The 27,094-nt window shown below is 39.4% G+C and overlaps 1 protein-coding gene across 1 annotated transcript; it reads right to left on the bottom strand.

The window, feature by feature from the left end:
• Positions 1-1,368: 1,368 nt before the first annotated feature.
• Positions 1,369-27,041, bottom strand: LOC116424821 (insulin-like growth factor 2 mRNA-binding protein 3-A). The gene is made up of 2 exons (XM_031971741.2): positions 25,718-27,041; positions 1,369-1,436 (listed from the first exon to the last, which is right to left on the bottom strand). The coding sequence occupies exons 1-2, from the start codon at positions 25,890-25,892 to the stop codon at positions 1,369-1,371; spliced, it is 243 nt and encodes an 80-aa protein (XP_031827601.1). The 5' UTR covers positions 25,893-27,041.
• Between the last annotated feature and the right edge of the window lie 53 nt (positions 27,042-27,094).

The following is a 27,094-nucleotide window of genomic DNA, read 5'->3' as shown; positions in this document are numbered from 1 at the left end:
TTCCCTCTCTGTTCTTCCTTTTCCTCATTCCTCTTTTCGTTCTCGTTGAAACATTTAATTTGTAATGTACGCGTAAGAAAGCGTAATCCCGCCGACCGTTTCCTGTACGCTCCGAGGATTATTTACGATCATTTAAAGAGCGGTCGGTTAACAATATTCCCCGGGCAAACAAGCTCTAATTATGAACGCGGCAAGACACTTTCACGGTTAATTTATTTAACGAGCAACTGTTCCTGCACCGTGTAACGCAACAATGTGTATGTATGTACTGCGTGCATGAGGTATGACTTCTTATCGGCCGACGATGAAGAGAACAACAAACGTCTCGAGGAGTTATAATTATAATACCGGTGCGTAATTTATTACGAAATCATTGCGCGAAGTAAACGGGACATGCTATGTACGTTAGGACTCAGTTTATCTGAACATACTGGGGAACACGAGCATTCCGATAAGGGTGTACTTCGGATAATGGGCGATCGAGAATTCTTTATTACGCCGTTCTTTATTCGTTGGAATAACGAGAGCTGACGTTTGCCGGGATATTATGCATACGAGTTGATGCATATGCATTGATTAAATGAAATAACAAATTAGCAAATATTACGCAGTTGGACATATGTATCGATGTAATTTATTTTTCGGATACGTTATTACTTATTCGATACCGATTGGAGATAGAGTAATGCAGTAAATTATGAAGTAAGATGGAAATTTTAACTGAATGATTATTTAAATTGAATTCCATTTCGGAGTGTCTACTAAGCTGATCGACGTGAAAATATTTACACAAAATGAATATCATGTTATAAAACGTTCGTTTATAGAAACTGTTTAATTCCATAATATTAGCATAAATGTTTTGAATCTGACGCGATTTAAGTATAGCTTGTGTCCCTTGCAATTGATAACTAATGCAGTATTAAAGTAATGAATGATACAAGTATAGGTAAATTATACATCAGTATAATTATATATCAATATAATATATCAGTGTAATTATATCTGTATAATTAGACATTAATATAATTATATGTGTATAATTACACATCAATATAATTATATCTGTAGAATTATACATCAGTATAATTATATCGATATAATTACACATCAATATAATGATATTTGTAGAATTACACATCAGTATAATTATACTTGTACAATTATACATCATTAAATTTCAAATTGCATTATCTTTATTAATTTCGACTCGGTTTATAAATGGTTTTGTCCATGATTCAGTGATTCTATATAAATTCTGTGCAACTTTGCGTAAAAACGTTGACATGAAAAAATTCGCTCGGATAACGGACTTTCAGATAAATGGAGTCCTATCGTGCAAAAAAGTGTGATTGGAAGAAGAAAAACTCACCATTTCTTCGGTCCATTAGCTACAGATGGCTCGACGACAAGGGCTGATCCGAGATATGTATATCCTACAACAAACAAGAACAGAAAAATAACTTTAAATTGCGTCGATCAATGATTAATAATAAATTTCGTAAATGAACGTCACAGCAGATTAAAGAAAAAATAAAAATAATAGTTAAAACAATGTAACTCAAGCATTAATAAATGAGACCCTAATAAATGAAACAGTAGATTCAAAACAAATACAAAAGCAATTATGAACGCAATGTAAATAAACTAATTATACCACACGTGCATTGTCATGGCATAAATCTAGTTACATGCAAAACAATAAATTAAAAAATAGTGGAAAAATAATGATTAAAGCAATGCATCCAAACAAATTAATTTAAATTTACAGCACATTAAAAAGGTAGGAAACGGAAATAATTATTAAAGTAACAAAGCGTATCGAATTGTGTAGTTCGCTCGTTGTCGTAGCATAAGCATAGTCCATAGAAGAAAGTGTATAAAAATAAACATAAAAGCAATTGTGCCGGTAGTACGTTGTCGCAAGCATCGACGAGGGTAAGAGGAATTAGTTCATTGGGTCAGTACGGACACAACCTGTTTGAATCCGCGGTTCGCCTGAACTCTGACCCTGTCCTCGGATCGCCCGATGGCAGATTTTCCCATGGAAAAATACGCCTGGCACCGGTTTCAGACCCGAAACAAGAAGAAGAAATTGACAGTTGCTTCCGGGTTCCGTTTTGCACGTGAACAACCGTGCAAGACTGCGCCGCTAGGATCGCAGCGGTGATCCAATGCTATCGCGCGACTCTTCACTCACATTCTAATCAGGATCAAGAGGTTATGTGAACGTGTTTACGGTCATAGTATCATGCCGGTGCATTTGTTCGTCACGGTCCGAGAGGCCTACTACGCATGTATACGTACACACTGGTATTTCCTTTCCTAGGCGCCAGGTGTCTTCTGCCAGTTAGGACCCATCTAATTTTCCCTAACCAGTTCCCCGGTGAATATATTTTGCAAAAAAATCTATAAAGCTATTAATACCGGCGTAACGAAACGAACGTTTTTTGCCCGGGCCGTTCGTGGGATTGGGACTCGGACGCACGAAAAATTCGGGTTTATTGATTTTTTTCTGTTTTTCAGGTGTCGCGCTCTTACACCCTTTGATTGCTTCGCTGACGGTGCGGTTGATGATTAATTAAAGATTTTGTAACAAAGGGAAACTATGGATGACGTGGCAACTGCGATAGTTGACATATTCTTTACTTTGTCCACAATTAGAAACTTATTTTTCTGGTGGTATGACAGGAGAACTCAATTTAATTAGCTGTAGCTTTTGTTTTTTGAAGTACGTTATTTCAGTTTTGTGGAATTTTTGAGATTCTACAAATGTTATCTGAAATGTTAAAAACATAAAGTTATGAAACGTAAATGTAAAAAGTGTAATAAGGGGAAGATTAATAATTTCATGTAATTAACACAAGTGTGTCTAAATTAAATTTTTTTCTGTTTTTATGTTTTTTGTATTGTCCAATAATTGTTGTAATTGTTGTAATTTCTATAATTTTCCCTACAATATCGTGCGACTCGCGGTGAAAATTTCAAATAGCATTTAACAAATACAAGTATCATTTAATTCTTCCAAGTCTGAAATGAATATTATTTTTCTATTATTAATTGTAATACTTCTGAGCAAACGTAGACATAGAATAAGTGTAGAATTTTGCTCTATTTCTAATGAATTATGGACAATAAAATATCGCTATTGAACACAATTGGGAAAGAAATTATAGGTCAAGGGGTTAAAATACAAATGCGTACAAAAAATATTCCATACTATGTCAACGATTACTGTGAATGTACCAATACCAACTCAAAAATTAAAACCACCAAGATTAATAACATCGTCCGAGGACACTTTTGTATCGCAAAGTAAATTTCGAAGACGGTAAAAGATTTTTTTATTTCGCTGTAAATTTGCATTATTTTTTCACTATTACTTCCTTCAGACCTCCTTTGGTCTCGTTTTAAAATTACGGTTAGTTAATATGATTCACGCGGCGATGTGCTGGCACTATCCTGCGCCCCGATTGGAAAAAAAGAAGTGCACGTTATAAACATTAATTCGTTCCGGGAAACGTGATTCAACGCTCGGAACTGCTTAGCACGACATATGCAAGCGCCCTTTCAAGTATTTTATTTGCTTCGATACGAGTATCCTTCGGTGCTCAGCTGAACCAAGGTCATCGAAAGGATGTAAACAAAATTCGGTCCAGTGTCGCGACTCTGATCCGAGACACGCGCAGTTCGCTTTTCTCCTTCGCTCTGAAAAGTGTTATTTCACTTTACTTTCCATTTTTAATTTCTCATCTTACGTTAAGTTGATCCTTACGTCACGTTAAGTAATTAAAACGTAACGATACAAATTGAATTTTTTAAAATTTTGAGTTTCAACCGTATTGGAGATCTATAAGACAGAAGTTGTGGTTTCACGGGAGAAGGAATAGATCAAAGGAATCTGTTTTTTTTTAACAATTATGAGATCTGCCGTTAGATGTTCTCACGTGAAACTTTGAACTGTGATATTTAACACTTGAGAACGAGCGTCGTACTAGTGGTGACATCAGATTTACGTATCTAGAATCGGAAATTGTAATAAAACAATCCAAGTATGTAAACAATAAAAGATCAACGCGTAGTTCTGTTATTTTCTAATGTTGAAGGAATCGATATCGAATTTAGTTTTCTATGAAAAAGACTTCCAACAGTTCTAAAAATCTCCATAAAGGGTGAAAAATCGGGAATATGTGTAAATGTTTTCGACTTGAGGAATAACATTCGTGTTTACTAATCGCAGATTGAAATTCTTCGCTACATTAATGATTCGAGATCGTAGAGCAAGGGTTTAAAATCGTATCCGGGGTTGCATCTAAATATTTATCCTTAACAAATTCGGTTGGTTAATTTAAGACTCTTAATTAGTGTCGGAAAGTGAATACAGAAGAAGAATACGATGAACATTGTTGCAAGTTTGTACAAGGGGATGTGAAACGAGTGAGTGCAAAGTATTATTAAGTATACACGAGCATTACGATAAATAGTGGCGATAAAGTTTTTATATCGGAGAATCAGATACACGGAGATGCACAAATTAATAGATTTGGGCTCTAATGAGGAACAGAAAATAAGACTTTCCCCCACATTCATCGCACACCTCAATGTTTTCAATTTATCATTAAGGTAATTAATGAATTAATTATTATTACGATCAAATCTAGATATTGACTGAGATTATAGTTCTCCGCTTTCAATCTTTATTTTGTTCTAAACAGTGTTTTTCCGTTACTATATAAAATATTAGATATTAGTAGACAAACGTGGCGTTATATAGAGGAATCTGAATATGTAAAATGAATATGTGACGTACACTGTTTAATTAGAGTGTTCTTGTTATTAAAACTTTTGGTTAACAATGCAATTATGTTGCTACCTTCGTGTTTAACATTTAATTTTAGAGGCAGTGTGTTGATTGATTTATCAAATCAAAATTTTAACGATAAAAATTCTTTCAAATCATGTGAAACGAAAATGTAACTTACATTTAATTTAAACTTAATTGTGTATCCAATACACTAAGATATAATTGAGATTTTACGCCTACTACAATTGTACTCCAATTGTGGTACACGAATATATATCAAGGTAGCAAGTAGAATCATCGTTCTCGGCTGGGCAACCGCGCGGCAGCGGCCCGATCAATAAAAAATATCTATCGCATTTTCCCAAAGGATGGAGTGTACCAGAAAAGACAATCGATACCGCGTTCCTTTACTCTCCCACGCGAAATTCTACAGAGATTTACAAGAAAACTATTCACTTTTGACCTATGGTTCCTTTGAGACTATTTGTCTCCGCAATAAGTAAAATACGATCGTGCAATACAAAATTTTAACCCTTTCTTTATAATCAAAGGAAATTTAGTAACAGCTTTTTTACCTTAATCTCCATTAAACCGAAGGTGTAGAATTACGCTATAACAATAACAACCAAACATTTCTTTTCACCCTGTACATACCAACTCCATGAGACTGAAGATTTTAGTTTAGAGTCAGATAAAATTATTTAACTCACGAATTACCACACATTTATATACTTTGTTATTTATTCATTTGTTAAAATTTTATACATTTCCGAAAATCTGTATACATTGAACATTTTATCATCGATCAAAACAGCTATCCATCATCCATGAATGAATTTCTAAATATGCAGTCAATACACACGATACAGTTACTATTTTCTCACAAGTTGCAAATATGTATATATAGGCTATCAACGATCGTATCTTGCATGAAGAGATCAATAGCAATCATTGCTTATCTTCTGCCAAATTCGCGACAGCAACATTTTCTTAAAATTCGTTTTTCCTCGTCGAACGTGCCAGTCCCCGCCCATAAAAACCAAGTAGATCTCTTGGCGAGGTATAATGGCGTGTGGCGAGTGGCGGAATTGTTTGCGAGGAGTCTATTAAATGCAGCAGAGTGCTTGATATAATGAAGGTATATAGTATAACCTACCAGGCGGGTTGGCTTGGGAATTCAGCTGAATTAAAAATTCGTATGCGTAACTCGAACCGAAAGAGCGCGGAAAAAGATGGCACGTTGTCACCCGTTAGGTAATCGTGCACTCGAAATTCGAAAGAAGCGAACTGTGAGGCTTATAGAAATAAAAAAGGAGTGAAGTAGCACCTAAATAGCTACTTAGTGTATCCCATGCTGATCTCCCCTCGGAAACTCCCATCTCTTCTCCCATTAGTAACATTCGTAAGTGTTTCTATGCACGAGTGCTCGGCTGAGTACAACAGGTTTCGTTCCAAAACCAAATCTTGACGAGGTGCTAAAGAATGTGTGCAACGACGAGGAAAAAAGAAGAAAAGGGAAATGAAAATGAGAATAAGAGCGAGAATAAGGGATGACAAGAGGGTAGGTGGGCATCAGTTGCAGACTTAACCCTTCCAATCAAGCATCCGTACGGCGTACGAAGCTACTAGGCAGAATGTTTATTTTTATATCGACCAAAGATTCATTTTTAGAATAAACAGTGTATCACTTTAATATTTCTATATCTTATACAATAATTTTCTTATTTCATTTTTCCAGTGAAGCTGTAAAAGAGATTTTACTGTCGTCTCGGTGAGGTTAATTTGCTCCTCGCACCTCGTTGCATTCAACGATAGAATCTTGATTATCCCATTTAATTAGGCGTTTAATGCGGATAAAAGCAGACCGAAGAAAAATTCTTCAAATCAGTGATTTAGGAACCTGAATGATTGGGTTCGGGGATAACCAAGATTTTGGGCGACTGGAACGGAAAATAGAGACCCCGTTAATCAAGGTACCAGTGTACTTTCACTCGCTCGATTCTGCGTGCTCCATCGTTTCGAAGAGTTCCCAACGAGCGAAAGAATGGCTGCCGGAAAACGTGTGCGCGTCCGTTTTAGAAGAGCACACCCGTTATACGCTTAAAATATACCGGCATCTCGTATGGGGCGCGCTGCTAAGAAATGCAGAAACAGCAGTTGCTATGCTAGGTGGTACTCCCTACGAACACACACGCGAGGAACGCATAGGTTTGCGCGCGCTACGGGGCCCTACCACCATCTTTCTAAGCACCGGTGAAATTCATGCATATAAGGAGAAAGAGAGAAAGAGAAAGAGAAAAGCAGGAGAAAAAGAGAGAGAGAGAGGAGGCGCACGCACCGCGCCCGGCCACTCGGCACCACTACCATTAACGTGTACGCGCGCGCGTCAAGGCGACGCTTGAATCTTCTTCTTTAGCCCGGTCACACATACCCATGGATTTTGGGGGGTTTGTGGCGTGTATTTGAACGGGACGCGTACACAAGCGAGCACGCACACAGATAGCCGTCCCGGTACCCGAGGGAGTAGAAAGAACGAACTAGAAAAAAGACGAGAAAGAGAGTGAGCGAGAGGAAGCGAAACCGAGCTGCGGCACGAGGGGTGTGTGTAGCGGTGTGCGATGCTGATGGTGGTGGTGGTGTGGTATTAGAACGGCAACGAGAAGGGTACGGAACGGAAAAGAGGGAGTGGAAACAAGATAGGGAAGGCAGAGTACGAGGGACGACGAAGTAAAAGAAAGAAGGATAGTCGATCGGGAGAGAGAAAGAAAGAGAGAGCGCGATGAAGTGAGAGGGCAAACGTAGAGGAGAGTAAGAGAGGGAGAGAAAAGCAAAAGGGATGGAGCAACACGCACGAAAGGGAGAAGAACCGGCGAGCGGATAGGGGGAGGGAAAGAGAAAGAAGCTGGGCGAGAGCTAAGCGCGCAGTCCAGGGTCTAGAGAAGCGAGTTTTCGGATCGAGTCAGTGTATGTGGGCAACAGAGTAGGTTAGCAGGCTCTCCCAAGGGAGAGGGTAATACTAGATTGTCCTGGTGAACGAGCAGGACGGCAAGTGCCTTTATAGTGGGTCAGTACTAGCCGGCACCCGGCTAGCAAGCCTTCAAGGTCTCCTTAGTGCTCCTACCTACTACTCCCTCCCCGGCCGTCCCACCACATCTTCCCTCCTTTTAGCCTACAACGAGAAACTGCCAGGTAGGTGAGGACCAGCCAGAGCGAGAGAGCGAGAGGCAGCAGCTTAGGAGAGCTATCCGGAGGTCGTCGCGCAACCCACCTAATATATATTCATTCTTTCTTCCCTCTCCATCTTTTTCTTGCCCTACGCGCGTTTATCCTACCTTTTCATTCTACGACCGCTCTCCTTCTCCGTTCTTCCCTCTTTCGCTAACGTTTCCAGTGGTTTCTAACTTAAATCTCGTCAAATACTGCTCCGGAACGCGAGGCAACGAGACCAACGTTGCTCCGCCGCGTCCTTGCTCTTAACCCTTGACTACCGTAGACGCTCAGGCTGGCTTGCGCAACTACCGTAGACCTCGCGAACCGCCAATGTCCGTTACGTTATTACGTGCGTGACGGATTAACCTCCCTAACTATTTTTACATTCGCTTGCAACTGTTCTGTAATTACAGATATTGTCTATCAGGTCAAATGTAGGGTTGCTAAATTTATTAGACAATATTGTCTAAGAAATATAGGAATTCACTTTTTTTAATGAGCTTTGTCGCTCATCTTTACATTTTGTAATGGTTCATGATTGCGTATCTCTTGAAATAATTGCAATGAGCGTATCAGTATAATTAGCATTCCCAATGTAATGGGTTAAAACCAAACCTGACTTTTCTTATTTCGAACATTAACGATAAAGAGATTAAAGATATCAATAAACCGTATAAATGATAATACAAAATATAACAGTTAATAATAATAAAGCAACTCTGAAAGGCACATGGTACAAGGAAACCATAAGCTATGCAAGAAGACAAGCAGGAATGAATGAAAATTCGGAGCAGTCCCGCGAACGTTCAACAGCAGTTACGAGCAGACTCTCTCCTCCTTTGGCCAGAGCTGATTTATAAACCCCATTAAAGTATACATATTTTCACCGATAGCATCGATCGAGGTAATTAATTATTCAATGCTCGAGTTTGATAACGAAATTCACGAGCGTAAGAGGGGCAGCTGGGCGAACGAGGGAGATCACCGAGCTGTTTCCTGAGGAGCTATCGGCGATCGACGTTTATTTACATCCACGCGCGTTATTAATAGAACGCGTTCGTTATACCTGACGCAACCACCGCTGCGGTTGATAGCGCCGCGGTTTACGTGTCTCGCTAGCCGACGCAGCGGTTTTCGTATCGCGACGTCTGATACGCGACGGTTATTTGACGCAGAGCCGGTGGCAGGCTTCGTTCGCCGACTGGATGAAATTTTCGTTAACGAACGCTCGCCGCATTACCGATTCGAAATACCGGATTCCGTGCCGGAGTTGTAACGCCGATATTAGAAACGCTGTTACAACGATAACGCGGCCTGTACAGGATGACATAACACCGAAGAGTTTCTTGTGCCGGCATGAGAGGAAAGGAGAACGGAACGGAGGGACCAACGGCGGAGATAAGGAGAGATAGACGAAGGGGGAAAGACAGAGAGGAAGAGACAGAAGGCGGGAGAAGGAGAGAGCACCGGCTCCACGGGGAAGTAATAAAATATTTGGGTAGCGCTGAGCGGGAATGGGAATGGGAATGAGAACAGGTTCCTGTTGCGCATTCCAGGCCGATGCTGAATACCGATGCCTCGGACACAGCGGTTGGCAAGGCTAGGTACATAAATTATTATTGAGTTACAACTCGCTAGGTTCAGTCCCACGGAAATCCTTTGCATCGGTGAATCAGGGATCAAAATTGACCGAATTCAACAGGCGATCGCCGATTCAAACGTTCCGTTTCAATCCGTTCGTTCCGGAGGCGACGCGTCCTTCTATCAATAATTATCTTGGAGGATTCGCTGGCCGTCCGCGTTCCGTAACAAGCCGTTTCCCAACGAGAAACAGAGGGAGGAGGAGAACGATATACCCTTTTTGTCAGCGGGCCGGGGTAAACTTCCGTCGAAAGAGGATCGCGTGTTTCCGCGGGCCAGCGACGCTGTAATTATTTTATTGCCTCTTCAGCGAGGAATTTCGGGACCGAGGAAGCGCGGAGATGGCTCCTCGAAGAGTCGCGTCGCGTCGCGTCGCGTCGCCGCGAAATGTTCACCGAAACGGCGATTATTTTGGAGATAAGGTTGCACGACCGCACGATCGCGTGATTAAAGGTAATTCATCATTTCAGGGCTCGTATACGCGCCGATCTACGCGTGTAAAGGTAGAACGCTGTGTGCGCCAGTATATATTGATAATTAACGAGCGGGTGATGTATGTATACACGGTATCGGTGAAACTTTCCGTGCGCCCGAAACCTCGGACAATGAGCCGGGCCCAGAGATGCGAATCAGGAAAATGCAAACGGACGGACGGCACGTGTTACTCGCCGGCCAAGTAAATATCGCGTTCCGTTGACGGCAGACGTTAGTTGCTCGATCGGGTAACGTGTATTCCTTTCTAACGTGGTGTAATTAAGCGCGATGTACGTCAGCCGATATAAATCTCGATTCTGCCGTTCGGAGGAGAAAAAACGGGGAAGACGTATATTTCACATTCCAGGGAATTTATTTGCGACCGTCCGTAAATGAGCCGGCGATAAAGATACTATTGCGGAGAAATGTCATTGGAACATCAGCGAAATGATATTAGTGAAATTGTTGAGTTGGTTGTTTATTTTAAATTAATCCTTGAACGGAGAATTAAATATTCTGCAACTAATTTTCAAATATATTCTTTAACAATTTTATTGTAAAACTAAGATGTGCTTTTTGCTATAAGGTAGATGCATTGAATTTTAACCCCTGGCCTGTATAATTTATTTTTTAACTATAATCGATACGACTACTTTATCGTTAATAATTTATTGGAAAAATAAACAATTTTTCTGCTTATTCTATGTCTATGTTTATCCCAAACGCTAACAATTGATAATAGAAAAGTAATATTTAATTTATATTTTAAAAAATAAATAACACTTGTAATTTCTGAAATTCGGTTTAAAATATTCGTTACGTTAAATTTTTCTCATAAATATTTAATATTCAGAGTAAATATACGTTTACAGAGATAATATCACTGAATTTCCAGCTTTATAATTAATGCATTAACACGTCAATTGCAATTTGAATTTTTTCTCTTTCTTATAAGTATCATCATTAGTTCAACTATCATTCAATCGTCGATTAATATTAATAAATTCGTAACATCCATTAACATTATTAAACAATTTTCATTTGAAGACACTCACCTCGTTTCAGTAATTCAAATAAAATCACCATGGTAATTGAAATATTAACGACAAAATAATTCAACCTAGCTCAGTCGCAAATAAACCCCCAAAGCAAGGGGTTCATCAAGAAATATTCTAGCTAATATATATTCAGAAAAAAACGTTCACATTTAACAACACTCGTATCATCCACGCGTTTTCAATACCAAAAAGTACCTGAAAATCTACTTCAAAAAATTCCCTTTATATCACGACGCGTCGTCCAAACGTCGCTCCATAAAAAGTGGTAATGCTTCTTAAAAATGTTCCATTTGCTTCAGTGCGCATCGAATATCGGCAAGGACAAAGAATTTCCTAAATTCAGCGAAAATCGTCGCGCGTGCCCGGTCAGAAACGTCGCAGGGGTGGGTGGTATCGATAGGGTTCGACGCGTCGGTAAATAAAATTGGAGCATTTAGTCGGCTGGAGCCACGCTCGTTTTCGGCCTGGCAAAAAAAGAGTACAACAAAAATTGCTTCAGACTCTCGGTTGGCCTTGTGGCATACTTCTCCCTCTCTTTCATCCTTCGTTCCACCCTCTGTTCTCGTCCCGCTCGCTCCTGCTTGCCACCTCCTTTTCCCTCTCACTTGTTCTTTCTCTTTTCCGTTCTCTCTTCTCCTCGTGCTCCTTCTCGCACACCCTTGTGCAGCGCTCTCAGCGTGAGAGCGGCCACACAAAGAGAGCACGAGAAGCACAATGGATTACTTAGACGGGTAGGTTAGTTTGGCGAATGAAGCGAATGGGCCCACGCACGTTAAGATAGGTCCTGACTGAGAATCCGTAGAAAGCGCGCGAAACGCAAAATCCTGGCCCCGGCAATCCTCGTTGACCGGGAATCGACTCGTGAAACAATTTCGTTGCTCGTCCTGTGATCTTTTTGGCAACTGTGTTTCAGAAAATTATTTTGTCGTTGGTGATTTAGTAGGGAGAGGAAAGAATTTTATGCCGTTTAACCAGTTAACTGCGTTCCAAGAGTATACTCATCCTCTTAAAACGCAAAATGGTATTAACTTTTTCAACGATTAGTTCTTTAATTTTCTAGATAAACGTGTAAATCTTCTTCGTTTCGCTGTAGTTTTTCGTTAGAATATATTATAAATGGATTTGCCCTGCGTTTGACGACTATACACTTTATTATTTGATATTATTGTGCATACAATGAGAGATTTTTCAAACTAAATTCCACGGTTAACTGCTTAAGATTTTTCGAAAACGCTATGACTTTACTGCAGACAAAGATTTTGTGCTTGAAACGATAATAGAAATAAAACGAAAGATTTGATACATTTATTCGTGTAAATGTTTTATTTATTTACGGCGATATATACACAGTTTATGTGTTCTGTTACGTAATCCGGCTATATTTAGAAATGAAATTTCGGTAGTACTTATCTGAATTTACTCATTATCAATCGACTCAAACGTTTAGTTACAGAAAAAATGTAAAAATTTTCCTATGCGAAGATAAAAGACTAAGGTATATTAAAATTTACTTTGAGGGGTAGAAAAAAAACTTTTCTACTGTGTATAATTTAATAGCACAAGCAACAATACAGTTAGTCGGTGAAAATTTAGATCGATAAATCTTATCAACATTGATGACATTTCTCTAATAATTCGTACCATTCATGTAAAATTCGTCTCATCAATGCGCAGAATCAAGAAAACAAAAAAAATGTCTATCACCGCGTATCAATCAGCCGATCCGCCTTGCCGGTCGGCTGCGTCCAAAGTGAAACAATCGGCTCGTAAATCTTGATTAACCGGCGTGCAATACAATTTTGCCCGGTGGGGCAATGCATAATAAATGAATCGCGAAAGCCTCTTCCTGGCCACGGACATCACAGCCAACGGAAGAAAAAGGATCGTAGAGAGTTTCAACGCTGTGGAAACTCGCGAGTCGGTCGTTAAGCTCCCTACACACGTTGAAACATGTTGCGATGCACGTACCGAATCTCAGGTTTCATGATACGCGTTGCAACGTATTTATTAACCCTAGGATAACCAAGGGGAGGGCTTCTCGAACCCACCACATCGAAAATTTGAGGAAAATATGAATTCTCTCACATCAAAAAATGTTATAAAATTATTTATCATCGATTACGTTTTCAAGATTGTTGTTCGTTTCATTTGTATATATCGGTATCGTTTGTATTATTCGCTTATTTGTTTATTTTTATTTTTTTTTATTCCTTGCTTAGAAATGGAAAAAGAACGTGATTACATAATACAGCATTTTATCGTGCTACCCGCTGTTTTTCGAATTGAAGCTAATTAATTGAAATGCATATAGATGATAGATGTACGAATTTAGAAGGATTGCGAAAACACGTTGTCGAAAGTATAGAAAATGTAAAAGGAACCAAATTTAAACCGAAGTCTGTGTTAGATGCAAAAGACATGTCTGTAATAAGCATTCGAATACTACAGTAATATGCAATGAATATATAGCATCAAATGTGTAAAGCATATTTTTTTATGTCATTCATTTTTAACATAACAAGAACCTAAAATATAAAACTATAATAAAAAAAAAATTAATATATATGAATGTTTTTTTCATAATTTCTCTTTCTATATGCGAAGTTTCATACTTGATATATATAATATACCTAAAAATATATTTAAACGATATGTTTCGATCACAACTGTAATAAACTCAGGTGGACTTCGCGAGCCTCCCCCCCCCCCCCCCCCCGCCGGTCGTTCACATAACGGCTCAAGGCTGAGTCGTCCTAGGGTTAAAGTGCAGATTCACTAGCAGGAAACTTGTTACATTCATTTATTGATAGCAACTTTCATGGCTAGACTGCGGATCTCTATGCAAATTCAAATTTTGAAGGTCATAATTATAAAAATATAATCACGATTAAAAATAGTTTTTCTCAAAAAGTAGTACAAAAAGTACTATGAAAAGTACACATTCTATGGAACTTCACAGTTTCAGATTTCACTGAAATTGAAAAGTTCAATTTATTTGCGATAGAAGATAAAATAACATCGAAGTATAAGCAGCTAAATTACTTGCCAGTGTATCTCGACCTTTACATTGCCTCATCATTTCCTTTGGAAGTTTCGAAAATATAGCATTATGCGATTTCCGAAGAGACACTTGAGGATAATAGATGAGAATGGATGGTCCATAATTCAATAACACAATAAAAATCATAAAATATTAGATATACAATGTGTATTAATAAAACGAAAGAAACTTTTGATATAACCTAATGGTATGCAGCAGTATCACAGTATAGAAAAAAAAGTGAAATGAATCGGTAATGCTTTGGTAAACTGACGTTGATACAAATTTTATATTAGGTACCGGACAAATTTCATGAGGTTTTCTTGTTAGCAATCAATTAAGATCTGATTTCAATCAATATTTCACTAGTTTAACACTAAAACTACCATTCCTGATTTCTTCCTTTTGCAATTATTAAGTATACAACAGATGTTCCTCTGCGAAATTATTAAAGAAATTAATTTAGCAATACGCAAACTGAATTGTAAATCAATTAAAGTCTCGACAGATGAACTCTTGGAATTTCTATAGTGAAATTTTTATAGAGAAATTTCAAAAAATCAATTTAACTGCTTGGTAGTTTTAATGTTAATGAATAAAATTCCTATTAGCAGCAGGTTATGTTTATGCCATTGGTATCAAATAAAATTAAATTATTTTACAAAAATGTTCTCTATGTTTAAATTTCAATTTAAGAACCCGTAGGAACATTTTCCGGCACCTAATAAAACCTAGGAGTCAAAGCATCGCAACATGTTCCAACGTGTGTAGGGAGCTTTAATGAACAACTACGTCGGTACGCCGCTAATCTTATCGAGACGTGAAATATTACGATTGGCTGGCAGGTCAAGTTATCAATTAAAACTTCGGTGGTCAATGAAGACAAAAACTCGGTTGCAGCATACGACGAACAGTCAAGAATCATGAACTGTGTAGGTGCTCGCGATAGGTGAAGCACATATCCACAGCTTGATGTGAAAATTAAGCTTCACGCGCCGCTAATCAACGACTTTAACTGAACAAACGAATCCGTTGAAAATTTATCGCTCGGATTTATATAGTTGTTTGACGGTTAATTGTGCGTACGCCGGGAACCCGAGACGAACCTTCTGCTCTAATTTTTGAATGAAGCGACGTTACGTACGCCGAATGAAATTGTGTGGCGCGGGAGTTCTGATAACGCTCTTTTATCGGGCCACGGGCAAAGTTCACAGTTTCACGTTTGTCCAAAGTGGTGGGGTATGTCAGGGATTTCTGTTGAAGACGGACCAGGCTCCTTTTTTTCTAGACGTGCATGTCGATAACCTGATATCTAATGAGAAGATCGAAGCATCGGTGTACTAAAAATTCGATGTTGTAAGCGGAGACGTGGATTTCGATAAGGCGCCATGGAATTCGATAGGGGGACTTAACTAAACGAGTTACGTGACACAGGATTTTTAAATGAATTGCATTGCTTGTTTGCTGTAACAGTTACACAATTCAGCTCTTCTTCAACTGTTTATTTGTTTGTTGATCTAAATGGCTTTGTTGCGCGTACAAATTAAGATCATTGTATTGATTGATGTTATGTTGATCAAAGTATTTTGAAGTGTAAGGACACTCGTTAAACGAATCTTTACGAAGGGATCTTTCTTCAAATACTGCTTTAACGTCTCATCGAATTTACCTATGCTAAACCAAATAATAAAAATCATATGATATTATGAATCTATCAGTGTAATTATTGGTATATAATAGAAAGAAGAATCCTTAGAGATTCATAACTCTGACGATATTATAATACTCTTGTCCCATTTCAATATTCCATCATACCAACGTTGCAGTTCAGCACAATGTTCTTAAAAGAAACTATAACCACTCGAAATATCCAACCTCGTTTCTCCGAAATCGTCGATTATTTCGCAACGACGTTACTCGAATAAACCGACAACCTATAATTCTCGAGAAACTGATACCACTCTCAAATATTCTATCACGATTTCTGAAAAAAACGATGATTCCTACGTTACGTCATCGTTGCGGGAAACGTACAGTATCGAAGCCCAAGTATCTAGGGGCCTCGAATCCAGTCCCAGATTTTCCATGAGCGATGATCGCGATACAGAGAATCTCGGCTACAGTTTCGACGGGGCAAAAAAGAAATGCACCAATCGAAAGAAGAAAAGAAAAGGCGCAGGAAACAGCAAGCGGAACAGCGGAGAGTCCGGGGCTCTCCTCGTTCGTTCGTAGATTAAATCACTCGGTCACTTTTCTTTCGGGTAGCCGGCCGGGACAAAGGACGCCGTTTCTCGGAACAAACTCGGTCCAAGACTCGAGAATTAAAATAATATCCGCTCGTTCGGAGATTAATGGCGCCATGCCGATGCAATTTTTCTGCGATGAGTTGCCGCTAGCCCCGCTCCTCGCCGTCCGCCGTTTCTCAATGTTCCTCCTCCGAGTCGGCCGAGTATACCTATCGAAAAATCATGTCCTATCGTCGGTTTACACGAGCTATCGTGCTCGTATATTTCGAGCTCTAAGATAATCTCGATATCGTTTCGTCAGAGGAACTATCACCAGGTAGCTTGAAGCAGCATGGCAACTATGGAGGTTTCGACTTGGCAATGAAAACTCTGACTACCGTGTCACTTCAATTTAGATAATACAATTGTTTCGTGTAGGCTTAAAAACTAAATTTCTTCCTGATATAAATGACGACTTGAATTTTATTCGATTTGCGAGATGCAAGAAAATTAAGAAAGCAATCGCTGTAAAATATTCATCTTTCGGTTTCCGTTTTGTTGAGAATTCTGTCTTGTGAGTGTTTGATGAATCAAAATCAACGTGATAATCGTGGTACGAATTCTCGTTCATTCGCTTATTAAAACCGTTAATCTATCTTGGTAGCAATAATGTATATTTATTGTGCAAGTAGCACTCCCATTACGTAAACTTTCTGCGGACATTTAGATATAGAGAATTAGAACTTCCACTTTCAACGATCAAATATTTTACAAAGCATTCGATTCATTTCAACCAAATCGTAGATCCAAAAATTCTTATAAAAATTCCAATGATACTCTTCAGACAGAACTGAAAGAGGTTTCGCGTGTACGGATTTAACCCCTTGCGTTATGATTTTTTTCTCAGCTCTGATCGACACAACTACTTTGACATTAAGAACTTATCGGAAAAAGAGAAAAAATGTCCATGTTTGCTCTTAAGTATAATAATTCATTACAGAAGAATAATATTTACTTTGAATTCGAATGAATCGAGTAATATTTATGTTTGTTACATCACGTTGAAAATCTTCACCATGAGTCTGACACTTTGTTATAAGGCTAAAGACAGAAGCCCGCAAACGTCGTTACTGACGGCTCGCAGAATTGCTCCAGATTGGCGGTGAAAAAAAAGTCAATTTGAGAAAATCGCGCTGACGGAAAGCGAAATCACCGTTGAGCTCCGTTTAGTATACGACAGAGGCAGGTGCGAACGAGCTGTTTCGTGGCTCCTTTTTGCTCTGCCGATCTACCGTGATCATCCTTCTCGTTTCGTCTTTCTCGGTTATCCTTCGATGGATACGTCGTTGTCCGGTTCATTGACACCTGTCGAAAGATTCGGGTTTCTCTCTTCGTACCTGACAATTACGCGCACGTGGGGCCGGCCAGGCAGATTCGCTGCCGCCGCAACTGGCGGACGTGTTGCTTCCCTCTCTCTCTCTCTCTCTCTCTCTCTCTCTCTCGCGCGCGCGCTCGTTCTATCTTTTCATTTTTTTTCGTTCTTTTTCGACGTCGCCTCGTCATAAAGATTTCGAATGAGACCAGAGGAAACGAGGAAGGATAAAAATCATTTCGTTGGTAATTTATTGAACGCAACACGCTTCCCGGAAAGTTTCTTGGTGCGGTTCGCGGCGCGGACGAAATTTTTTTTGAGATCGAGCTTGGCTTCTTTGTAATGTACGGACACGTGTCTATCAGAGGCGGTTGATAATTGTAGCTCCTGTCGAGAATTAATAAAATAACAAGAGGTTTTAATTCGACGTTTTGAGAGATTAGTGTCGTTGAAAACTTTGTAGCGACAAATTTCGTGGAAGCAATGTGAGGTTTTAACTCCGGGTTTAGAAAAAAGATAAAAATTATTTGAGTGATATTTTTGTGTAATGATTATTTGCCATATTTTTTTTAATTTCTTTGATTGATGCTCATTTGTTTTGATGAATGTGTTTCTTTTTTATCTCTTTTTTCTTCTGATTAACATTTACATGTAGTACTGTTGCATATGCTGAGCTGGGCTATTTTTAATATTCTTACAAAATAGGGGAAAAATATTGATTTCGTAGGAATTTCAAAAATTTCTTATAAAATTTCTGTTTATTTGTAACACTTTGTACACGAAAGTTTTTAGCACTTTGTGATAATATTAAATTTCGCTGTAGATATGACTGATCAAATGGCTAAAAAATATACCGTGAAAGCTGGATCTCGAAGATGGCCTTTAGAAGTATTTTGTAACCTTTTAAATTTAGCCGCAATAAATTCCCAGATATTATGTAACGAAACAACACAGGAAAATATGTCGAGTAAAGACTTTTTATCTAAGTTAGCTGAACTTGTCAGTGAACATAAAGATGTAAGAAACGATTTCTAACGGAAGTATAGTAAGTAATGCTTTCGGATACACTATCAACAAACTCAACACATATTTCACTTGAATTACTTAAATGGAGGCCAAGTACACTTATAATATATCCTATCAAAAAACTGAAAAAAACGAAGAAGAATTACATGTCTAAAAAAATAAATCTATCGTTAAGAAAGTTAACACCATTTCGAGTTTTAATATGACATGTATAGTCGTCAAAACGCAGTCAACTGGTTAAGGAACAAAAATTTCGTGAAAAAACCGAAGAGCCGAGATCATATTGAAGAACGCGGCGTTTGTAAACGATCACGGAGTTACCTACTTCCATATTGAAAAAGCATGACAAGGGACGCGTTCACCGTGTAGTTGGGAAGCTGATAGCGGATAAGGAAGCGCTCCGATACCGTGCAGCCCGAAGCAGCCCCGGCTGAATCGAAATTTAGCCGCGGTAACTGTTATTTGCTTGCAAGTCAACGGCCGGATATCTAAAACAAACACGTGGCTTCAAAGGTTCCTCGAGTGAATAGAGGCCACGGAAGACGAAGACAATGTCGATTCGACAGAGAAAAAAGCTCGCCGCGTGGGAGGCCTGGGAGGAAATAGAGAATCGCCGACGAAGCCAATATAGAAACACTTGAAATAGATTCTTTGGATAATTTCCTGCGAATGCGATGCTTGATCGTTTACATACTTCCAATTCGATGCAATTTCCCTGCACACCATTGATGCAATGGTACCTTTACAGTAACCCTCCACGTTCACAATATTACATTTCTTATAGTCCTAAAGTTCTACTTTATTTTGTAGATTGTAAAAATAGCGTTTGATGCAAGTTTATAATAATTGATGCAGTAAGATAAAAAGATTAAATAAGCGTTTCCTTTTGATGCTTTTATCTAAAATTTATATTGGCATTAACCCCTTGTACTATGGTTTCTTTCTTAACTCTAATCGACACAACTACTTTGTCATTAATAACTTATCGGAAAAAGAGAAAAATTGTAAGCATATTCTATGTTCATGTTTGCTCTTAAGTATAATAATTCATTACAAAAGAATAATCTTTACTTTGAATTCGAATGAATCGGATAATATTTATGTTTTTACATCATGCTGAAAATCTCCACCACGAGTCTGACGCGTTGTTATAAGGGAAGGGGTTAAGGGGCTAATATAAAAGATATATTAAATTTGAAGATGAAGTCACTAGAATGCTACAGTACAAAATTAATGGTAAAAAATTTGTGGAGCAAATGTTGAATACACTGTTCCTTGAACTACTACCATTTAATCAAACAAATCCAAGCGAACGTGACCACGTGGCGTGTATAAGGGAGCACGGATGCGAAAAAGCGTTACATTTTATTCGTTTAGTAGCTTATCGAGTGTGTTCGGAGCTCACAATAGCCTCCTCGTTCCTGGTCCCAAGAGTGTGCATTCAGTTAATGAAAGCGGATGGCTAAACGAAAAAGAACACGGCGAAAGAGACACCGCGCACTCTCTTTTCGCCGCTCTAAAGATAGCACTTCCTTCCTTCGCGCAAGCACTTTTTGCGCTTAAATTGTACATTTATGTCGGCGGGAAACCAACTTCTTCTCGGCGCTGTTCGCAACGTAACGTTTGCCTCTAACCGAATCTCGTCTCGCTGATTCGTGTCTTGGACATAAACAAAAGCTAAAGGAACTGTTGCTACACGGCGTCACGGCTGTGATAACGACCACTTGGTCGAACAAAGAACCTGCTTGACTGCTTGAAAATAGTCGTTCACTTACTGTAATTCAAGTTCAGAAGAAAAAGAAGATAAAAAACATCTTAATATACAATCTTTTTCTTCGTTGTTAAAAACTGTATAAAAAGATTACCAATCGTTTAACGCCTTGTTTCATGGTGTTGAATCAGGTACTGAAAATTTGAAACTGAATTTACCGAACACGAATATTGTAGGATTCACGCGAATGAAAGCCAAAGTCTGGTTTATATTTTCGAATATCTGAATTCGAACAATACATTTGCTGAATTTAATCATTTTGTTTCATATCATTGAAAACTAAACAAAAAATGTCACACTGAATGGTTCTTTTGATATTTATGAAAAGAACATAATAGAGAACGGAATACTTATATATCGTAAAATATAACTAAGATTCCCAATCGAAAGGTACCTATTTCGTAAAACAACAAACGAACGAGAAGTAACATCATTGGGAACAGACGTGATAAAGTTTTCGAAGCTCGCGTTCGATGGAGGCAAACACCGATAAAGCGTGATACGAAGTTCGTTGCATCGTTCGTCCGGAGCGGTTATCGATTGGATACGGAGAACACAGGGTATAATTAACCAGTGGCCATTTCCGTTAACATTAAACGCGTGCTTCTTACGTGCGCGACGTATCCTTCTGTACAGCACGCGAATCGATAAGGCGAGATTTCAATGGAGATAGTAGTAGTAATAACGTTTGACACGATTTATAATCGTAACGAGATCAACCGTGTTAACATAGGATTATTTTTCTTTAATTTGAACCGATATTTTTATCAAGCCACCGTGAGAAGGCTCTCTCGCGTTGCTCGAGGAGAGCCTGAAATCGTAAAGTTCCATCAGTATCGTCGGTTACCGGTGCACTGTTAACAGGTAACTTTTTTTCGAGGACAGGTGGTCCCGAACAGGCACGCGACAAATCAAGCCGAGCGAGCCGTGGACAACTGCGAAACCGCGATTAAAAATATACGCTCCCTCAACCGTTCCACATTCAATGGCTTCTGTGAGCTGGCACGGAAATAAGGACTAGAAATTACTCGGTCCCCTGAACTAAGAATTTTTCGATGAATAAGTTTATTTTTCAACCAAGAATATTAATCTAATAATTATTACTGTTTACAGCAAGTAATTATAGTTTATGAGTAATTATTTGGACAATAGATCGATTTAAGAATTATATTACGTTTGAAACATTTAATAAAGACTAGATATTGTATGGTCTCCTGGACTAAAAGTATTTCAATAAAATGAATCTATTTTTTAATGGAAAATCTAAAAGTCGAACATAATATTTCAACGATAGATGAATTGAAAAACTGTTTCGCGTCCAAAGAATTTTTTCAAATGAGTAATTATCTGTTAGATAATAATTTTACAGTTGACGTGATGTACTCTCGACGGGCACAAAATGGTAGCTAGCATTAAATAGGCCGCGTTCCACGGTGAATTAATACCGATGGCTCCGCTCTCATGTCGTCTAACCGCGACTAGCCTTAGTTTAGTAGATCTAAAACGTAACACAACCCACCAAACTAGTTCTGTACTCAGCGGTAACGTTCTCCGCGCACGGCATTGTATCCAAGGATCGGCTCCGCATACATATGTACCCCTGCTGCAGGAGCAACGACTGAGCCTTCTGTATTGCTAACGAAATAGAGGGAGAGAAACTATTCCCTATGAATCGCTCCAATGTCCGTACCGTGCCTTTCTTGCAGCACAGCTTCTAAGCAAACTGACCGTTCTCTCCCGCCTCGCATTCTTTTGCTACATTTTACATGCCATCCACTTGCGCGAGATTTGCAACTGTCCTATACCAGTCTGCAGCTTAGGCTTACCGAAACCATTTTGAATATTTTGTCGAAAGTACAATACAATTGAATCAAATTATTTATCGTGCAACGTGTTGTTTGGTGAAATCAAATATCACGCGGATCGAATTTTCTTAATGTTTCCTTTTTTAATATTTTGTCGCCTGCCGCGTCATCTAACTAGTCGTTATTAGCGACTATCAACTGTTTTATTCCACTTCGTTCAATAGTTCGATTTGTTTGTTTTTACCTAGAAATTTAAATAAAAGAAGAAAGACTATTCATATAAAGGGTAATACCAAAGGAAAATGTTACCGAACACAACGACAGTAATCGCTACCCAGCGATTGGCATCTCGCACGGCAGGGATTGTCACGAGCGTGACAGCGGTTTCTCTTGCGGCACTTTGGCACGAAACCAATTGCTTTGGAATTACATGCTCAAATGGTCTTGTTAACCGGTGTCGACAAGACACTTTTGGTGTCCAGGGAAATACCGCAGAAAGCCCATACGCATCAACTTTCTCAAATATATACGAAAACTCATACTACTTGAATTAATTGGAGATTTACGTAAGACAAATAGCGCTTGCTAACAATGAATAACATTACTGAGTAATTTTGCACCCCAATTCTTAATTAAATTATTTTCTTAATACTAAAAATATCGAGTTCTAAAATTGACTTGTTTGTAATATCTTATAAAAGTTAGAAAAATTTATTTATTGAGATTGCGTATGACTGTTATGTGGACATGTTTATTTAATTATTTTCTAGTAACTAATCGTCTGCTACTTTTAGTGTTAAACTTGATCTTTTTCATAGAAACATAAAAATGTAATGTGTTTTTTCATTCATTCACTTTATACAACGCAATCATTCACATCATTTCATTTCATATTTTTTCAGCTGTAGTTTACTATCTCATTTTACTAATTTATTTAACGACATTTAAAAGCAATCAAACTGTATTCTACTATTACGAATAATATTAGTAATTGTTAAAACAAGCAGCTATCAGAATAAAATTGAATGTCCAAGTTTTCAATATATGACTACAAAGAGTTGACGATTAGCAAATCATTTCTAAAGTCATCAGCGAATTTAGAACATCCACGAAACCAGTATACGTAACACGTAATAAACAGCGTTCAATCTTAGAAGCGTAATCTAGCGAGATACGCCTGTGCACCGCGTACAAAGTCGTCAACGAAATTTACGATCTGAATTTACTCGATTAGCATGGCCGTCCTGTACGACGAGTGTGACTAACCGATTTCGACGGGCACGTTGAGATGAGGTTGGCGGTATTTCACGATGTAAATTTTAAACTCGTCACGGAGCCAGTGGGGAACTATACGTCACGCGTACAGACGCGACCTTGACCACGTTTTTTGGACGAGAGGATCGGCGGCGCGCGTGAGCGTGAATCGTTCCTAGTCAAGCGTCGATCTAATTTCCCAGGACGAAGATGGAATTCAGTATGCCGGGTCAAGATTCGTGAAACCATTATTTCACAGAGAATTTTTTTCATTTCAGTACCTTGACGATGATTTCGTAATTTGCATTGATCGAACGATTCATTGATTAAGATAAAATTATACTTGCACTGACTGGTGCAGTCACTAGAAATTTTAATCGATCACAGACTAACACTCTACTATACGTTTGATGAGTACAATCATAACCTGGTTACGACATTAGAATTTCCTTTTCGGATATGTTAAATAATTAAATTTTGACTGGTAAATTCTGTAGAAAAAAATGGCGGTAATTCCGTGTAAAGCAACCTTTCTTATGAAAATAATATGTATTGTACAAAATTCATTTTTAATAATTTATAACGTAAAAAATCATTTAATACTATAATAAAATAAAGAAAAAAATAAGATCGCAATGTCTAAATCATGTTTCTAAATAAAAGAGAATAATTGCAGATTTGTCTCAATCTTAGCCATGAAATTGTTCTCGAGATTCTATCGTAATGTACGATTCAATACACGAATTACTATTGTCGTCTAAAATAAAATCCCGGGCGATCGTATCGATCGACGACAACACACGTCTACTGAACGATTATCAGAAAGTTATCTCGAAGGCGAACCCACATGCGTGACCTTGCCGGTATAACCGGCTTCGCCATCTTGCCGATGCGTGCGCCTCTCTCACCACGTGGATAAGTTTTTCACACGACACGAGCATTCGTAGAGAAGAGTCGATATATTTCGGCAGGACGAGGAACGAATTTAACAAAATTTAGTTAAAGAAACGCTCCCCTTGCAATAAATAAAGAAGTCTGTAAAAAGTTTACGTTCGTAGAAATAATTTTATGTCGCAGCGTTCAGTTACGCGTTCGCACGGAGTATTGAATGAAAATATGACGCTTTTTCGGCGGAAGCATTTTTCGAGGTCGCGCGCAGGGGTTCTCAAAGCAATAGACACTGCGCAGCGGTTCTTCCTAAACGCAATCGTCCATACGGGATGTTTCATTGAAAAAATGTATCGTACAAATTTCCGTGGTAATCGACCATGAAAATCGGACAGCCAACGATAACACGCGATTGTCCTTTCATGGAAAAATACAGTTGACGATTAATACGTCGAATGTCAGTAAAACGTTGTCAAACGAAGTATAGGTTATAAAATGCATACATCGTACATTCTTAATTCAGTCATAATAACACATGAGCAGGATAGGATTTATATACAGGAGGCAGGTTGATAAATAATTATATACAAAAAGAATGTGTAAAGCATATGTACAAGCGTGCAACAATATGTATATTTTTCTAGCAGAAAAAAAATGAAAAAAAGTAAAATTATCTTATAAACTGTAGTCCAAAAGCATCTAATGAGAAGCGATTACGACCGTTCGCGTAGACGAAACTCGTTGCATACAGGAACCAGCAAACGAGTCTCCTCTGACGCTAAACGACAAGAAGCCGCGCGCACAGCGCAGCAACGTGTGTATGTAAAGCGGCAAAAGCGTTCGACAGTTTTTAAATTATCAAGCTTCCTGAATCCATGGCGGCAGCCCTGGTTGAGGATTCCCCGTGGTTCGGTCAGCGAAGCAACACCAGATCCCTGTGAATAGCAACATCAGCGAGCAGTAAATGCGGCAAATATGTACAACAGAGCGGACACAGTAAAAAGCAGCATTGTTCGATGGTGCCGGGTGTATCAGCTATGTAAGAGGCAGATAGCGAAGTGGATCAGCACGATCTATCGAGCCAATATATGCGGTATATACATGTACTAAACTGTACCGTGTCTATTTCCATTGAAAAATAAAACTCACCGTTAAGTTTGTCGATCGCGCGATCCGCCACAGACTGATCGGTGCAATCGATGAATGCGTAACCGCCACGTTTCACCATGATCGTGGTACACGACAAATTGTGATCCTGGAAGAGTTGCCTGAGGGCCCTCTCGTTGCAGTTCGACGGCAGATTGCCCACGTACAACTTGGACATGTTGATTTGGTCTTGTTGCGTTCGTTGGACGCTACGAGTAACCGGTGATTCTTCCACGAGATGCGCGTCTCGGTCACGTGGCTTCGGAAATTTGCAACCTTAGTGTGTCACGCGTTCGAACGATCCCTGGCGATGCCCAGTGGTGGGAACGCCGATGAAAATGCGATGTATCGCGAGGAACAGAGAAAAAACAAGGAAAAAAAACTAAGGATGGCGGGAAAATAAGAAAAAAAAACGATTGAACGATTGAACAATCCACACCCGGAACGAAACGGGACGCGAACGCGTGGATTAGGCGCGCGTGGGTGGAGGGGGTGGTGGGATTCACCGATAGGAATTTTCGACACGAGAGCAGTGGCACTCGCACGCTTCGACACCGCGAGGATCGCGAAAACTGTTCGCCCGTGTGGATCAGTGGCACGTATCGCGGACGACAACTATGTCGGTGTTCTTGATATCGCACGAGAGGTAACGAAACACGGGACTGCGGCGCGGCGTGCGTGGTTCTCGTCGGGTTCCCTCTTCTTCTGTTTGGTTCCCTTCAGACGTACTCGGTTGTCGATCACGATGACGCTCGGTAGAACACGATTCGTCCTTTGCGCGTTGATACTCGGCGTGATTTTCGCGTTACACCAAAACGTATAAAGAGGCACAAGGAGGTATTTGTGCGACGTTCTCGGACGATCTTCTCAGCGTTTCTGTCTGCCGCTGTCTTTTGTTTCTTCCTTTCCTCCTTTCCTTTTTCGCAGCGGCTGTCTATTTCCCGCTCGCTTCGAGACGCGACGACGAACTCCTGTCTCTGTCTCCCTCCAACTTCCTCGGTAGTCCCTCCGTCTCTGTCCCGTCACGTCGACTCGTCACCGGGTGGTTATCGCACGGAGGCTCTCGGAACGGTGTTTCCGGTGTTAGTGGATGACGACGACGATACGTTTGCAAGTACCCTCGAGCCCAGCTCGACGATCACACGAAAACCGAATGAAGGATGGTGACTGGCCCCGATCGAACAGAGCCCACGACGAAGACCCGTGTGCGTGTCTTCCCAGAAACGACTCTTGAACTTTTTTAACGTTAAGGGACGAGCGGTTCGACCGTTCTCTCGACGGATTCACCGTGTGTACTCAAGTGACTCTGTTCTGTCTTTCTTCTTCTTTTTCCTTCCTCTCCTCTCCTTCTTCACCTCGGTCCTTTGCGACGACAACGAC

The sequence above is a fragment of the Nomia melanderi genome, chromosome 5, assembly GCF_051020985.1.
Source record: "Nomia melanderi isolate GNS246 chromosome 5, iyNomMela1, whole genome shotgun sequence".
Taxonomy (NCBI): domain Eukaryota; kingdom Metazoa; phylum Arthropoda; class Insecta; order Hymenoptera; family Halictidae; genus Nomia; species Nomia melanderi.
Note: the sequence above shows the minus strand (reverse complement) of the source record. Positions and strands in the feature narration are given on the sequence as shown.